Below are 12,152 nucleotides of genomic sequence, written 5' to 3'. Positions count from 1 at the left end.
TGATGATGATGATGATGATGATGATGATGATGATGATGATGATGATGATGATGATGATGATGATGATGATGATGATGATGATGATGATGATGATGATGATGATGATGATGATGATGATGATGATGATGATGTGATGATGTTGTGGCTCATGATGATGATAATAATGTGCGCGCTGTAGGCCAATAGCTAAATGCGATTGTTATATTATCACTATTAACTTACTACTCGGCTTACCAACCCACGTGTTTCAGCAAAGCTTCAAACTGCTTGAATTATAAAAAATTTAAGAGTAGCCTATAATTGTGCTATGGGTTAGGAAGAATGGCGGATCCAGCAGCTTCAAACTTTTACTGAAGTAGGCTACCATGCGACACTGTACCATTTAACATTGTACAGACTCTACACAATTTGTCGAAAAATAATTTTTTGAAATCTTTCGGTGGTCATTAAAATAATGATTTAAGCTTCAATTTTAAGCCAAACTTTGTAACTCCAACTTTTACAGAAATGTCCTTTTAATTAGAAAAATTTGATCAACTACCCATCTTATATATTATACTTAGAAAACGGGTTTGGCCAGAAAGTACAAAAAGAGACCAAAACAAGGTAAAGCTTGCCACAATTTCTGGGAGGCAAACCCAACACCCCTACTAAGCTGTTTGCCTAGGTCTCAAAATTTACTTTGGTCATTTTTTTCACAATTTTGTTTTGCATATTTCCATATTGGCATTCTTTCTTTGCAGGAGATGGATCTTCCAACTGTACGGCAGGTGCCAGAAAGCATAGCATCTTCCAGTGCTGCCATACTATGCATTCTGTTTGATGCCTCGCTAACAAAATACTCAAGAATAACGATCAATGACAAGAGTTACCAATCAACAATTGTACATCGTTATAACATGGCAATATTTACGTGATTGTCTGAGCGAAATTACAGGTATAAACAATATGTAGCTTTCTTCTCTTTTTATCGGATTTACCTTTTGCCATGGAAAACTTCAAGAACTTTTATTGTTCATATTAACCTGTTCGTTGCAAGTGCTGGTTGTCCTGATTTGGAAAAAGAAGTTTTTTTCCAGACAACAAAATCCGTTGTTTTTACATGGATTCAACGTATGGAGACGTTGAATCAATGTAAAAGTGACGGATGTTGCTGTCTGGGTTTCATGTTGTTATTGCGAGGCTACTACAGTACACTAGATGTGGTTTCGTCACCAATAGCAAAACACATTAGTGGTATTTTAATGGTCAACGAAAGAGCAATCGTAGTACGTCACTTATCAACAGAGAGAAGCACTGCGTCGCCCGGGGCGGACTTCAGGCAAGACAAAAGGGCAGAGTCATAACGCGATTTGTCCAGGCCGCAGCGCAAAGCGGACATTGCTGCTTACAATGTCAGCTAAGATAAGGCACAAAGGGTTAAGAAGAAACTTGGATCGACGGGCAGTGGGCATCTTATCCAGGCACAGCAGGACTCTGTTTATGTTTATTGTCGCGTTTTCGTCAGTTCTTCTTTACATGACGTCACGCATGCTACGTCATTCGCACAACCGAACGAGTGTCAATATGAGGATGGGCAACAGCAAGGCAGCGTTTGGAAATCAAGGAAAGTTGAAAAAAGTCCAAAGTTGGAGTAGAAATAAACAGGTTGATCTTGAAAAGCAGGTACTTGAGATAAAACGGTCATACTCGTTTTAAAGTGGCTTAACCACCCGGCTAGCAAAATCCATCATTTTCACGTTGGTTCAACATCTGTGGACGTATTTTTCTGGCTGGGTGGAATACGCAAACAAGTGCAATCATAATTGAAATAGGCCAACTTGGCCACAAAATTGTAGGCCTAAAATGTTCAGTTGTACCCTAAAGGGTTACTATGAGCTACTCTTTTGTGTGATAGAAAACAGAAGTCCCAGTTTTTAACCCAATTTCAATTAGCTATCAATGACTATCGTTACCCGTACCCTCTTAGTTAGCCATCCTTCTACCGATCAGCATTTTGTTTTACAAACCGCGCTTATGGTGTTAAACGTTCAATCTTATGTTAAAAAATTTCAATTTTTAGAACATGACAATGTTTTGAAGGACATGTAGAAGATGAAAGGGACCATCTGTGATCTTCATCCTGTAAAATAAAAGACTTTGGAAGTTTTTGAAAACACTTTTTGTTACTTAGACAAAGTGTGTGGATTATTCTTTTTACAGCATCCAACCTACTTGAAAAACCTTTTTCATATTTCCTTTATAGGATCCGGTGACCTATCGACCAAAAAGCAATAAAGGAAACGATGTAAAAGATGAATCCCCATTATTAGACCTACCAGTGGTCGAAAGAGATGTATCTGACAACTTCCCAAACCAAAAGTTGAAAAAAGATTTTAATTTATCAAATTTTTGTCAGGTGAGAAGTACAGCACTGAATTACAAAGAAAGGAAATTGTTCCTTCAAAATGCTTCTTATCAGTTATAGCTTTTCTAGATTTACTGAATAAATATAAGCTAGCTTTAATTTCGGTGAATTAGATCAGAAGCGGTTATGGTCACGTTTACATAATACTGCAATAAGCAAGCCAAACATAGTGCAGGTGCTATTGGAAAAACTGCAGAAAAAAGACTTCACTTCAAGATGTGTCACTGACATTATATAAAAGTTTTCGATCTGTTTACTCCCGTCACCCTTTGTTGACTTTTTCAAAGTAAACTTACCCGAATTTTAATTAAAGTATAATTAACAAAATAAACGAATGCATGGTTGCTGTGGTCATGTTCTCCCATCTTGTTTACCGCTATCTTTGGTGCAAAACCTTATAAGTCATATAGTCTATTTATATAATTCATAAGACTTATCAATTTTACTCAAAAGGTGTAATTTACCCATCTGGGGGTAAGTTAAACTACGTTTCAAATGATTAAATTAAATGTTGTTATTTCAGAAGGACAGCTTCAAAAAGACGTTTTGTTTTCTAGAAATCTTCAATTTATCTTCTTGTTCTTATTTTCTCTGAGGAATCGAAGTTATCATTACGTGATCTCATTCGTAGAACATGGTGTCAACGTCAAATGTATTCAAATAAACGTCGTGTGACGTGTCTTTTCATGATTGGACAAAGATCCTATCGAGGGGTAACATTTTGTTTATCGATTTTTTTTTTAACCATGATACTCATAACGAAAAGGCGGTGGGATGGCGTAGCAGATAAGGCGCTCTCTTTCCAATCATGCAACCCGGTTCGACTCCCAGCTTAAGCTGGTTGTTGAAAATCACCACTCACTTCTACCCAGGGTGTAATAAACTGGGTGGGCGTAGTTGCTGAAGGAAAGGCGGCCGAGAAAAAGAAACTGGTCACCCTACTCTTGTTGGTGGCGAAGGCTTAGTATAATGAGAACCTTATCTTCTCATCTCCCAATACTTGGATTCAAGTATGGGACTCAACTACCTACTCATGTGTAGATACCAAATTCCTGTCCAGCAAACGTTTCGAAAACTATACTGTTTTCATTTTCAGTGTTCGAAATAAGAACATTTTTATTTACACTGAAGATAAAGACAGTATAGTTTTCGAAACATTGGCTAAACAGGAATTTGGTATCTACACTTTGGGCTCTTTATTTTTTGATTTGATGAACCAGGCTTTCCAACCATTTTGTTCCTAATTTTACCAGGAATTCTTGGAAAGTACAAACCAGGAGGCAGTACAAAAAGGTGACGTACTGCTGACGTCACTGCACGATAACGTCAGAAATTCCACACTGAAACTAATTAAAGGAACAGAATGGGTGACATCAAATTGTCCCAATGTTAAGTAAGTCTTCTAGATAAGGTGTTTTAGCAACAAAACATAAAGAGTTTGTTGGCTAAATATTGTGAAAACGTTGTCAGTGGGCTGGGCTGGTTCACTGTGGGAGCACCGGAACAACATCAAGTTACTTGCTTTAATTTAACGTAACCAGAGCGTACTTCTTCTTTGTCGTGTGAGCTTCTGGGAGTGAGGGTCTATCCTTTTACCATCCCCAGACTCACGATGCTCCCGAACTACACTGGAAGGCTATTAGAGAACAGCTAGTTTTTGGTTTCATCATTTAAGACCTTCCACTTCGTTAAGTTAGATATCTGTAACGTACTGATATCTCTAAAATAAAGAACATGTACAATTGTACAGTTTATTTGTTGTAAAGGTAAATGCTTTGAACTGAGCATTAACAAAATCCAACTATTGTGTCATTGCCTCCGTCATCAACTACGTACTATCTTCCACGTGTTACAGGTTTGTTTTACGCACGGAAGATGACGTCATCATCAACATGTTCGACTTGATAGAGAAGATTCTACCCGGAGTCTCCCAGAACGAATTTGCGGTGGGAATTGGTTGTTGTTGTTGTAGAGATTCAGCCGGGCAATGAAAAAGTCTGTTCCAAACGACCAATGAAACGTTGTTTTTTGGTTCTCTAAGGGTCGAATGCAGAAAGGTAGCTCAAAATAAGCCTAGCTTAACGCCAAGCTCTTCTCAGGCAAGCGGAGTTTTAGTCAAGCTCGGTTTAAAACTTGAGCGCGATGCAGAAACTAATTTGCAAGGTCGCTTGGCCAAGCCACTCTTTGAGCTGCGCTTCATAATAAAACTGGTTTTAAGCCACGTTTTTGACGCAAAGTGTGACGTCACTCGACTTGCCATGGTGATTTTTGACAAAGCATGTTGACAGTAACTAGCAAGCATGTAGTGGTAGACAACAATTTGTAGGCTACAAGTAGCAGTTGTTTTGTAACAACATTGTAACTGAAAAATAGCAGTGAACCAAAACTATCTGGAGGTTTGTCAAGGGGCTAAATAGGGAGGGGTAGGCTATTAATAAAAATTAAAAGTATTATTGAAGTCTACAAAATGGCGAGAGAGAGATGATTCTTTATGAGAGCCAAAAAATCAACCAGCAAGTATGAACAAACAGCAACTTGTACAAGTACTGTAGAGTTTTTTCTTTTATATCTACAGAACTTCGTTGATAAAAAATGGTTGTAGAAAGGCAGAGCCTCATCTTACTGAATGTATAGCCATAAAATAGCTTACCTGCATGCTGTACTACAGCCTCTGCAGGTATACTTCGGAAATAGTTTTTACAACAAAAACATAAAATTGCCGAAGTGATAAGCATTGGTTAATCATGCATTCAATATTTTGTTTGCTAGCAAGAGGAGGATAACAAACGTTTGTTTATTTTTTACCAGAAAACGGTTTACTTTTTAGCAATAACATACGGTACTTTATGGATACATTAGACTTGCTTGAAAGATTCATTGAAGATGAAGAACCAACGGTTAACTTATCACGCAGGATGATTAGGGATGCACAAAATCCATTTGATTATTACGATGATGACCAGCTTCATGCACGCTACAGATTTAGCAAAGCTGTTGTAGTAGAACTGTGCCAGCAACTATCCGATAGTTTCACAGAGCGAAGTCAATCCCTTTCACCAATGCTACAGTTGCTTGTTACCTTAAGATTCTATGCAACTGGACATTTTAAACTGAGTGATGGTGACTTGATTCAATGTCACCAAACGACTGCATGCCGTACAGTCAGGCCCGTAGCCAGCCGGGGGCCAGGGGGGCCTTGCCCCCCTGGAAAAATCCAAACATTCTCGAGCAACAGCTACAGATATAATGACTTTGCCCATTTAAATTTTTTCGCCCCCCCCCCCTAAAAAAATTTGGCCCCCCCTTGCTCTGCAGTCTGGCTACGGCCCTGCGTACCGGTACAGTAAAAAAAGTTTCAGCGTACATTGTTGCAAGGAAAAACACATACATAAAGTTTCCATCATCGCCAGCAGAAATTCTAAATACCAAACAGAAGTTTTATGGTATTGCCTATTTTCCTTGTGTGATAGATGCAATTGGTGAAAACGCTGAAATTTTCTGGAACAGGAAAGGCTATTTCTCAATAAATACCCAGTGCATTGTTGATGCAGAATTACGCATTACAAATATTTTCGCATCATGGCCAGGAACTTCCACCGAACACACAACTTCACCGGAATCCTTTGAAATCCAGTTTGCAAAAATGCTTAAGTCAAGATCTGCCGCTGTTAAGTCGCCATTTTTGGCGACTTAAATTGGTGGCTCAAAACCTGAAATGAAACGAGTTTTAAGCTAAGCTTAAAGTAAGAATAGTTTCTGCAGCGCAAAACTCGGCTCAAGCCACTATTTAAGCCCGGCTTGCTTAAAACTAGTTTTGAGCTACCTTTCTGCATTCGACCCTAAGAATGGAACTGACTCGCACACATGGGTCAAGCTCAACCGAATGTGAAGCGTTTGGCTGTTTCCGTTGTAGTTTGCACAAATGGAGATTGCTTCAAGGCCTCTACGGCCAACAAATATAGCCGGTCGTCGGATCACTCGGCATGCAAACAACTCAACAAGTGCTTCAACTCAACAATTATATATCAGCTACTGTCAAGTTAGCAAATGAAATTTACGTGCTCACGTCGGACTTGTTTGGTCATCGCTTGTCAAACTCATTTTGCTGATTTGTGACTGTGCAAGTTTCGGCTTACTCAGTTTCATCATTTACCAATTTCAGCCGCTTTCTGAAACGTTGTTAGCTCAGTTGTCACTTACTCAGTTGTCACTTGCTCAGTTCACAACTGCTGACTTGTAGGAGACAAACATGGCGGAGAGGAACAAACCGCTCTGTCTCAGCTTCACGCTCTCCGTCTATGACATTCCAAACGGGATGCATGGTATAACAGCGCTGGACAAAGTCAACTTTATTCTTCCACAACCTTCCCTAAAAATTTATAATATTAAGACTTGGGCTGCGAAAACTGTTTGATCTCTCAACTTCCAATTCTTGTCATAATATTATTCTCTCCAGGGAGGAAGAATAATCCCGGAGACTCCAGTACGCAACATCTACAGCAACTACTACGTGTCCTTCAAAGACTACCCCTCTAACAGCTATCCCCCAATATTCAATAACATGGGATATATTTTATCAGGTAAGAATATTTTTGTTTCTCACGTGATAACATGTAGGTGATTGGTGACAGCGGGAACTAAATACTTAGGGTTATACTACTAACCAAACAGCAAATTAACCGTTTTTTTACATTAATTCAACGTCTGCAAACGTTGCATCATTGTAAAAAATGATTGATTGTCTGTCTGGGTGATAGGGTCTTAGCATTTTTCTTGTAATGGTAGTTGCAATGTTTAGCCCATGGACAATATGCTACAAACAAACAAAAATAAAAATTGTTTCTGTTTTTTTACTGACATGACACGTCCCATGACAATGCGCCTTCTTAGAATTATATTTTCAACACAAGTTATGACAAAAGAAAACGTCCACTCAAAACCATATCAACAAACGTAAACACGAGAAGAGATGTTAAAACTGTATATCTGCATCACCGTAGAATGGCGTAGCCGTAGGTGGTATACTTCTATCAAAACAACCATGATTAAATATCAAAAGTTTTCCAACTTGTCTCTGTAAGCCTTTCAGAAATAACTTATTTTTGCTTAATCCCCTTAGTAAGCATGGAATAGCAACAATTGCTAAACAAACCCAAGTGGTAACATTTTATTGGCTTCTGCTGGTTGTACCGTATGTATCTACATTTTCTTTCAAATTTAGAAGAAAAATATTCAGGGGCTAGAAAAGTAAATGCCTCTGATAAAGATCAAAACTTCCATCACTTATCATCATAAAGCTTCGTTAGCCTACTAAACGTTTTTTCAAATTTTTCTACGACTTTGTTTGTTGCAGGATTTATTGACGAAGCCACACTAGTGTGGCGACTATTCTTTCTTAAGGAACTTAAATTAGCCGAGTTATTGTTGTCCTGTCTGCGGTTTCACTATTTTGTTTTCAGGAGACGTTTTGAACAGAGTTTTTCAAGCAACATCCCGAAATAACCTCATACCTCTTGACAACATCTTCATCGGAGTCTTGTTGGATAATCTCGATATTTTGATTAAAAACATGAGCACTCTTGTCTATGGGAAAGCTTTTCAGTTGAACTCTGACCCGAGTCACGTCATTTGTGATTATGTCATCATTCATCTCCATGGCAACTCGGAAGATGACGCAATGAAAGTGTGGTCGACGATGCGTAACCAGTGCAATAAACCGTGACCAATTATTGTAAAGTCACTGAATATTTTCTATTTTCTTTCTGAAGTTTTATAATAAATTTAATAAATTATTCATGTAAAATTTGTGTAGTTCTGAGTTTCTTTGTGAAAACGTTTTGACTTAAAATTCGTGTGATTCTCACGCACAAGAATGTCTAAGGAAATATTTTTTATGTAAAGTCGCTGGCAATTTAAGGAAAGTGGTTATGAAATCAAGGAAATATACAGAGAAACTGAAGACCTCTTCACAACCATATGGTTTTATCAGTTGTTTTTTCAAATAAAACTTTGATTGAGCGATAGTCACCAAGGCAGTGATCAGGTCTGGCAGCGTTAAAAAATTTACAACTGAAGAGATGAGCGCAAACAGGTCTTTTACTGTTGAATTTAAACAAGTCTGGGTATTTTGCATAATAAGTCCGCTGATTGGCAGACTCTCAAACGGTTCTGTGTGGAATTTGAACAAGCGTCGACCATCTGGGACTTAAAAAGACGGACCCTCGATTCTAAAGCCTCATACCTGGCCCACAAATGCCATTAAGAAAATGTCATTAATTCGTGGGCCTCAGAACACTTCTTTAAAATAGGAAATTTTAATTCGATCTTGCTGTCTTTGAGCTACTGTTCTATCTCACGGGATGGTGCTTTTGCATTATTCAAGTTTAATAAAAGCGAGGTTGTAAAATTACTTCCAATGTTTGTTGCTCAGATATACGGCAATACAGTATTAAAAAATGTCAATGTGATGTAGCCTGCATTAAAATCAGTTATGAGCGAAGGATAAATACAAAACATCAAGAATTGTATTCAAGAACACAAGCTTTGTACATCATGTCCAACTTTGTTTCCGTACTTTCCCTAAAATCAACAAAAGACGAACCAAATTTTCCAGTGAGTGACTTCAACTATTAGTAAGAATAGGCTATAGGTTGCTTGATGTTACTTTTATAGGTATTACTCATGTAACATAATTAAGTTATAAGTAGGGCAACCAAAAGTCAATAAAGTCAAAATTTTTCTGCTCTGTTCAAAGTTTATAAAACGTCCACAAACTAAATTTCAGGCTGACACGAAGAGAGGTTTCAAAGTTATTAAGTAAAAAAAAAGTCAAAATTCATGGTTAGGTCAAAATTTTCTTTTAACGTAGTTTTTCTTCTCTCTATTGATATTTTATTAAAGCTACGCAGATACTGATTTTTTGTTGCAGTTTCTGCTGCTGTTCTGACGTAATAATCCATCTGTTGCAATTTCTGAGGTAATAATCTTGTTGGGGCCACTACTGACGATTGAATATTAGCCAACTACCCTGCTGTTGATGAGTTGGTTGCCAGGGTTAAAGCAGTGACCATTAAAAACAGGTCAAGAAGAGCTAGTTTTACTTTCATTGGCCAACTTCCACAGCCAAATGTAACTAGATGGGCCTTTGGTTGAAAGCTTCTTTCTATTATTCAAGAAGTCTACTAAAAGTAAGAAATATTGTGGAAGGCTTCCATGATGGTGGTGTCTTGCTGCGGCGTGCTCAAGATGCTATAAAAGCTCCCAATTTAGCTACTCACCTTGTAGAATAGAGGAGCAGTACAGTGCACCGTTTGATTTAATTCAGAAGATGGAAGACAGCCGAAGCACCATTCAAGAAGCTTACCAGAAAATGAGGTTCCTTAACTTTGGTGTTGATGGCTGCCTAATTGGAAAATATATTCAAGCAAGAATCTCAAGAAATGACATCAAGTGCATTGTGAAAATGGGATGAGATGATATTTCACCGCATTTTTATAGCTTGTTGAGGAACTCCCTGGCAACTTCTGTATCAGTAGAGAGAAGCTTCTCTATTTTATGAAAATTTTTGGCGAGAGACAGGAACTTCAAAGGCGATAATGTGAAACATTACTTGATGTTGAAGTATAATACTGCAGAACCCTCTCAGTAATTTCGGGATATTTAAAGACACTCCATATTTAGTTTTTGCAGTTGTTCGAGTGACTTTCATTACCTGTTCGTTAGCTGTGGTGTCGTTGAGTCTTCCACATTTTTCTCATATTTCATTAGAAAAAGAAGATATCCTTATCTAACGGTTCGATTTCTTATATGCTTTGTATTTCGCATTCAGGTTGCAAACGCAGAAAGTTATTGGTCAAAATTCGGTCAAAATTTGTAAATTATAAAGTCAAAATTTCAAGTTTTTAGGTCAAAAAATTGGTTGCCCTAGTTATAAGTAAGTAAAGGACACGGGTTAAATATTTCTAAAGGTCTTGTGGCTGTGCCAATTTTTTTAGCTTATTTTATTTCTGTCTCAAGTACGTTTTGATTTTTGTGTTTTGTCGCTTCTACTTTTTTTAAAACTTCTGCTATGTTGACGTGTATCCTTTTTGCTGTTATGTTCAGAAATAAAAACAACTGAACTGAACCGGTCTATCAAACAATACGTTTTGGCAAAATTTCGTGTCTCATGTCGATCCTGACCACAGTTGCCAAGTGACCTAAAATTCGGACAAAAACGATAAATTGGCCTGAATATATAAATAAATACAAATATCAGAGTCCTGTGTTTTGCCATACTAGACAGGTAGTCACTACCTGTCTAGTCACTACCTGGTACTAGACAGGTAGTCACTACGTGGTCTAGCCCCCTGAAGAAGTCAGTCGTGTCTGATTGACGAAACGTCGGAATAAAAGTAGATTGTCATTGTATAAGATCTTGTGATAGTTTAGCTTAATTTATCTTGTGATAGTTTAGCTTAATTTGCACCAGTAGAACGTCTCATGTTATTTAATAAATATCACATAATGGACAAAGTTAAATTATGAAAGAGCTTTTTAAGAAAAAGTTATGATCGTAAATAATGGCGCATTGCCTTAAGTCCTCAATGCGAAGAAAAAACTTAATGATAATAGCCTCTGTTACTAACTGTTGTATTTTATGATTCTTATTAAATCCCATTAGTCTACACTTCAGCTGCTTGTAATCCTTTTCGCGTTCTTTAGCTCAGTGAGAAGACAAAACTGGTTTCCCTGGTCAAAACCTGGCGACTTAAACATGACAAGGTCTTAGCTTCAGCTCAACACTATCGTGACGTCATAGACACCTTGAAAGGAGACATTGAGAGACTGCAAGAGGAAAAAGACACGTATGTTAAGAAAGGAAGAAGAACTGGGTTTCCAGCTTACAAAATTTGTCATTTTTACATCGTTTCAACGTTGCTAAACGTCTGGCGACAATGACACAATATAAAGATGAAAACTTCTGCTTGCTGCAGAGTTGTAAGACAGTTGGCGCTTTCGAAATAGGCTGCTTTGGATTTTGTTCCATACCACTGGCAAAAATATCCAAAATGTTGCTTTTGATTCTGGTGTTTCCAACGCTTTTTAAAGGTCGTCCGACCACTCGGCATGGGACAACTCAGCAAGTGCTTCAACAGCAAGTACTGTGTCAGCAAATGAGATTTACTTGCTCAATTCGGACTTGCTTGAGCAGCGCTTGTTAAACTGAATTTTCTGACTTGTGACATGCCTCGTTTCGGCTTGCTCAGTTGTTACTTGCTAAGTTTCATCGCTTGCAAACTTCATCCACTTTCTGAAATGTTCACTTGTCACTTGCTCAATTGCTATTTGCTCAGTTCACACTGCTGACTTGTAAGAGACTTTTTAAATACCAAGAATGTAAGTTCCTTCTCTCTGACTGCTTCCAGTCTGTCATCACTAGATATCTCGTATTTCTCAATTTGTTGCAATTGTTCCAAGTACAAATATGTAAGCATGCGTTTAAAAACAAAAACATTGTGGCAGAGATTTCAACTCGTGACTATTGGGGATCAGCATCAAGAGGTGTAAAATTTGCTCTAAATTGAGGATATCATCAATCAATTTCTTAAAACAAACAAAAAGTTTGATTTTTGTACTAACTTGGCAAGCAAAATTCGTTTAAAACAATATTCAGAAAAATTACCAAACGCATGAATTGTCAATTGAATGTAAAGCTATGTTGTAAAAGTAGAACAAAGTTAAATCGCTCAGATAATTGCGTCGA

General features: G+C 37.7%; 1 protein-coding gene across 1 annotated transcript; it reads left to right on the top strand.

Moving 5' to 3' along the window:
* Nucleotides 1–1,392: 1,392 nt before the first annotated feature.
* LOC145766020 (beta-1,3-galactosyltransferase 5-like) lies at nt 1,393–8,160 on the top strand. Its single transcript, XM_082577673.1, has 7 exons — nt 1,393–1,665; nt 2,246–2,398; nt 2,965–3,120; nt 3,661–3,800; nt 4,263–4,353; nt 6,864–6,987; nt 7,867–8,160. The coding sequence occupies exons 1-7, from the start codon at nt 1,393–1,395 to the stop codon at nt 8,127–8,129; spliced, it is 1,200 nt and encodes a 399-aa protein (XP_082433799.1). The 3' UTR covers nt 8,130–8,160.
* Nucleotides 8,161–12,152: the final 3,992 nt, after the last annotated feature.

The sequence above is a fragment of the Aplidium turbinatum genome, chromosome 3 (assembly GCF_918807975.1).
Source record: "Aplidium turbinatum chromosome 3, kaAplTurb1.1, whole genome shotgun sequence".
Classification (NCBI taxonomy): Eukaryota; Metazoa; Chordata; class Ascidiacea; order Aplousobranchia; family Polyclinidae; genus Aplidium; species Aplidium turbinatum.
The sequence above is the reverse complement of the archived record's forward strand: the minus strand, read 5'-3'. Positions and strand labels throughout refer to the sequence as shown.

Coding starts and splice junctions, on each gene's coding strand:
- LOC145766020 (XM_082577673.1), top strand. CDS start 1,393: ATGTCAGCTAAGATAAGGCACAAAGGGTTAAGAAGAAACTTGGATCGA. Junction 3,121..3,660: donor GACAAAGATCCTATCGAGGG/GTAACATTTTGT, acceptor TAATTTTACCAG/GAATTCTTGGAAAGTACAAA. Junction 6,988..7,866: donor CATGGGATATATTTTATCAG/GTAAGAATATTT, acceptor TTTTGTTTTCAG/GAGACGTTTTGAACAGAGTT.